At 35.5% G+C, this 5024-nt stretch overlaps 1 protein-coding gene across 5 annotated transcripts in view; it reads right to left on the bottom strand.

The window, feature by feature from the left end:
- The window catches only part of LOC119575038 (serine protease inhibitor dipetalogastin-like), a 33726-nt gene that overhangs the window by 26809 nt on the left and 1893 nt on the right, over nt 1–5024 (bottom strand). For 2 of the 5 annotated variants that reach the window (XM_037922387.1, XM_037922390.1), the window contains exons 3-7: nt 4918–5024; nt 4122–4274; nt 3386–3541; nt 2431–2571; nt 1257–1412 (exon numbers count right to left, since the gene is read on the bottom strand). The exon at nt 4918–5024 is cut by the window's right edge and continues 46 nt beyond it. In XM_037922387.1, the coding sequence (XP_037778315.1) occupies nt 1257–1412; nt 2431–2571; nt 3386–3541; nt 4122–4274; nt 4918–5024 (713 nt within the window). The remainder of the gene's footprint in view (nt 1–1256; nt 1413–2430; nt 2572–3385; nt 3542–4121; nt 4275–4917) is intronic. The other 3 variants (XM_037922391.1, XM_037922388.1, XM_037922389.1) reach the window with 3 other exon arrangements.

Genomic DNA, 5024 nt, shown 5'->3' with positions numbered 1-5024 from the left:
GGGATAAAACAGAAAAAATTTTCAAAAAACGGAAATATACCTGTGTTTCTCGTTATGTGAAAGTTTTTGATACTGTGATCACGATTCCTCTGGAATAACATGTATGATATGAATTTTCCCAAAAACACATCATCCAATTAATAAAGCCTTGTATGACCAACAACAAGCAGCTGTAAGAACCACTTATGGTTAACAGAATGGTTCGAAGTAAAACAAGGAGTACGCAGGTTGCATTCTGTCCCCGCACCTTTTTAATATATATTCTGAAACAATTTGAGAGGTGCTCTAGAGAATTTGAAGGAACTGTGGTGTTGGAGGATACAAAATATAAAATCGGGTACGCCGATGATATAGTTTTGATTGCCAGCAGTATCACTGAACTACAACAACTACTAGTTTAAAGTTAGAGAAGCAAGCAAAAAGGCTGGTTTATTTTCTTAATGCCAGAAACAAGATCAGAAGATTCAAAGAAAACCCGGGCAATGAAAAATGATGAACATGTTACAATAAATGGAATGATTGTGGAAAATGTGAAAGGTTCACTTTCTTGGAGCTGTTTTAACTAATACATATGATGATTCACCGGAGATAAAAAGAAGAATTACCATTCCCAAAGCGCCACAGTTGCTCTCATAACATCGGGAAAGACCGAAGCTTACCTTACGGACAAAGCTGGGGTTTATTGAACTCATTAGTTTTCCCAATTGCATCATATGGTTCTGAGTGTTGGGTGTTAAAGTAGATAGAAAAGAAAAGATCAATAGTTTTGAATGTGGTGTTACAGACGAGTACTGCGTATTAGCTGGACGAGAAAAAAAACGAATGATGAAGTGCTGAGAAAATAAATTGTAAAGACCGACTGTTGGACATCTTGAACAAGAGAAATTAAAGTTTATTGGCCATGAAAATGAGAAGTAAAAGTATTGAGAAAAACTTGCTGACAGGGATGGTGATAGGAAACAAGGAAGAGGCAAACCGAGAAAGACTGAGCGACAATATCAAGATATTTGGGGCTGTCGATGGTATAAGGGGAAAGAAAGCGTAAGATCGAGTTTAGTGGCGAAGGATGTATGCACATAGACGTGCATACATATGTGTATATATATATATATATATATATATATATATATATATATATATATATGTGTGTGTGTGTGTGTGTGTGTGTGTGTGTGTGTGTGTGTGTGTGTGTGTATACATTACCACCATTACCATAATCATCCTCATCACCATCAAAAGAGGCCGCTTCTACATACCACAGTGATTTCCTGGTCACTCTGGCAATTGGCTCGTTCCAGATCGCACAAGTTGGAGTAAGTGACGCCGTTGGAACCGCACACGGGGTCGTAGTTATCAGGGCAACCGAAATCACAGTCTCCCTTCTTCAACTCTTTGCACTCGCCGTCGTAGGCCTAGAATAGATAAGTGAATGAACAAACGAGTAAGGAAACGAATGAATATATAAAGAGATCGTCGAATAAGTGAATAGATAAATGGAGTCTAAATAGAATGTGATTTTTTTAGTATGAGTGTTTTTTTTTCTTTTAATCGTGGTGAATTTGACGTTACGTTGGTTGGCCATGCTGAAGATTTAAGTTTGCAACATTGCACATAGATTACACATGCGTCAATAGAAAGTTGAACATCTATGCAATATCACTTGCAACATATGTGCATATATGTTATATATATGTATATATATGTTATATATATGACATACATATATATATATACATATATATATACATATATACACTGTATCATGCATATGTATCACACATACGCACGCGCGATACAATTTGGATACGTGAACAGATCATATGTGAAGGTATTACTATATCACATGTGGCGCGTTTTTAACTACATGTTTTCCAGTATTTACGTTTATGTGCAGTAATACCCTTCAGTTCCCTATTATTCATCCATGCCTTCTTGATTCCATTTATACGTAAACATGATCACATGCACTTGGAAAATATGTACACCCTAATGACGCCACACCGATGGTCGGAACAGATCGCCTCGAGCTGTCGCCGAGTGACCGAGCGGCCCAAGTATATCTCTCAGTAGATTAGCCTACAAACAGAACCTGGATTTACATTGAAGTACCTACACGTTGTACAGCACAAGAATGAACATACATATGCATACGAGTATATATGTGTATACATATATTTATATTTATTTATTTATACATATACATATATACATTTATATATGTATATATACATTGCATACATGCTGTACATATATATATATATATATATATATATATATATATATATATATATATATATATATGTATAAATATATACATGCATATGCATATATATGTATGTATGTATATATGAATGTATGTATACACTGTATACATTACCACCATTACCATAATCATCCTCATCACCATCAAAAGAGGCCACTTCTACATACCACAGTGATTTCCTGGTCACTCTGGCAATTGGCTCGTTCCAGCTCGCACAAGTTGGAGTAAGTGACGCCGTTGGAACCGCACACGGGGTCGTAGTTATCAGGGCAAGGGAAGTCACAGCCCTTGCACTCGCCATCGTAAGCCTGAGTTTGAAGAGAGAATGTAGTTTGTTTTGGTTATATATAGCATTTTCATTTGTTTTGTTTTGCTAATGTATATATATATATATATATATATATATATATATATATAACACATATACACATATATATGTACTTACGCACACACACACACACACACACATATACACTAAATATATGTATGTGTGTGTGTGTGTGTGTGTGTGTGTGTGTGTGTGTGTGTGTGTGTGTGCTTATATGTATGAATGCATACATGTACACATACATGTGTGTGTGTACATACATGCATATATATATGTGCATATATACACAGTGTATATATATACATACTGTATATAGATATATATGTACATATATATTTATATTGATATATGCATATTTATGTAAATATAAAATTATATTAAGTATATTTGAGTACAAATATATAAAGATATATATATGTGTGTGTCTGTGTGTGTATGTACACACACATACACAAATACACACACACACATGCTTAAATACAGTATACATATACATATGATTATATGTATAGATATGTATATATGTGATATATAAATATATACATATATATCTATTTATATATATCAACATATATATGAATATATGTATATATATAATATATTTATAAATACACATGTTTATATATATATATGTAAATATATATCTATATGGATATATATACACATACATATATACATAGATATACATACATATGTGTATATATATATGAAAGTATGTATGATATACACAGTATACATTGCCATCATTGCCATAATCATCCTCTTCACTATCAAAAGAGGCCGCTTCTACATACCACAGTGATTTCCTGGTCACTCTGGCAATTGGCTCGTTCCAGCTCGCACAAGTTGGAGTAAGTGACGCCGTTGGAACCGCACACGGGGTCGTAGTTATCAGGGCAAGGGAAGTCACAGTCTCCCTTCTTCACCTCTTTACACTCGCCTTCGTAAGCCTAGAATAAATAAACGAATGAATAAATAAGTAAATGGGTAAATAAATGACTGAATAAATATATGAAAAATAAAAAAAACTACACTCGTCAGATTATCGCAAGGACAAAGTTTATAAATAACGCATTGTATCTATGTATATTCATTACATTGCAAAAGAAAGCTTATGTTATTTCAAATCAAACACTTTTATCGTTAGTAGTACAGAGAGAGAGAGAGAGGGAGAGAGAGAGAGAGAGAGAGAGAGAGAGAGAGAGAGAGAGAGAGAGAGAGAGAGAGAGAGAGAGAGAGAGAGAGAGAGAGAGAGAACAGTATTACAAGCAGTTTTACAGATTACGTTTCCTATTTTCCTTGTTTTCAATACCTGTCACCTGATTTTCCAAGACTTACCGATTTCCTGATACTAATGCCAGACACTGTTTAGCCTTGCCGTTGTTTAGTCACTCTGTTACGAAGACTTTCCGTTACGCCATCGTATACTTTGAAAGACCTTGGTACCCTTCTTTGTAAGACTTACTAGCGTAATATTTGATCGTATATCATGCAATCTTCAACGTTGCAAAAAAAACTCTGAAGACTCACCAACGTAATAGCTTCATCACTGAGACAGTCGACTGCCTCTAGGACACACAAGTTGGGATACGTGATCCCGTCTGACCCACACACAGGGTCATAGTTCCCGGGGCATCCAAGGTTACAGTCTCCCGGGGTCACCTTGCACTCACCGGGGTATGCCTGGGTGCCGATACAACGCAGAATTCTTATAGGGAATATAGTGCAAAGCTAGATATCCTGTCAGGTGAATTATTCTACAACTTTATCTGAAGCAAAGGTACATTCCTTTACTCTCCAATGGCAATTAGTTTTCCTAATTCATTTACCTGTCTCTAATATTTACATGTGGAGATGTTATCAGCCAGAATGAATGACTCCCAAATGTATATATGTCAGTGGCATTGTGATATCAGAATTTCGCCAAAATTAATCGATAAGGAAAGTAAAATAAACATCTCATGTACATTTTCATGCGTTGTGAAAATTTTCATTCTCATTCATACCTTTTTTTATATTATAGTAAACTATACTATGACTCACCGTTAAAAACTCGGATCTTGAATTCATTGTTGCTAAGACTTGCCGTTGATGAAACGTGTTATGCCTCCGTTACATATAGTAAAAAAAAAATACCCAGTACTAGCCAACAAGCATAAAAAAAAAGAAAAAGAAAGAAAAAAAATCCAATTTACCTTATGCTCACCAATTTCGAATCTCATTTTCCAAAACTCTGGTACTCGCTCTTCACCCCCCCCCTCAAAAAAAAAAAAAAAAAAAAAAAATCTCCCGCTTCTTATGCTTAAAACTTCCCCCCAAGACTTACCAGCGTGATATCCTCATCGCTGAGACAATCGGCCACCTCCAAGTTACAGAGGTTGGAGTACGTAACGCCGTCGGAGCCACAAACGGGGTCGTAGTCAGTGCTACACA

This window comes from Penaeus monodon, chromosome 7 (assembly GCF_015228065.2).
Source record: "Penaeus monodon isolate SGIC_2016 chromosome 7, NSTDA_Pmon_1, whole genome shotgun sequence".
Classification (NCBI taxonomy): domain Eukaryota; kingdom Metazoa; phylum Arthropoda; class Malacostraca; order Decapoda; family Penaeidae; genus Penaeus; species Penaeus monodon.
The sequence above is the reverse complement of the archived record's forward strand: the minus strand, read 5'-3'. Positions and strand labels throughout refer to the sequence as shown.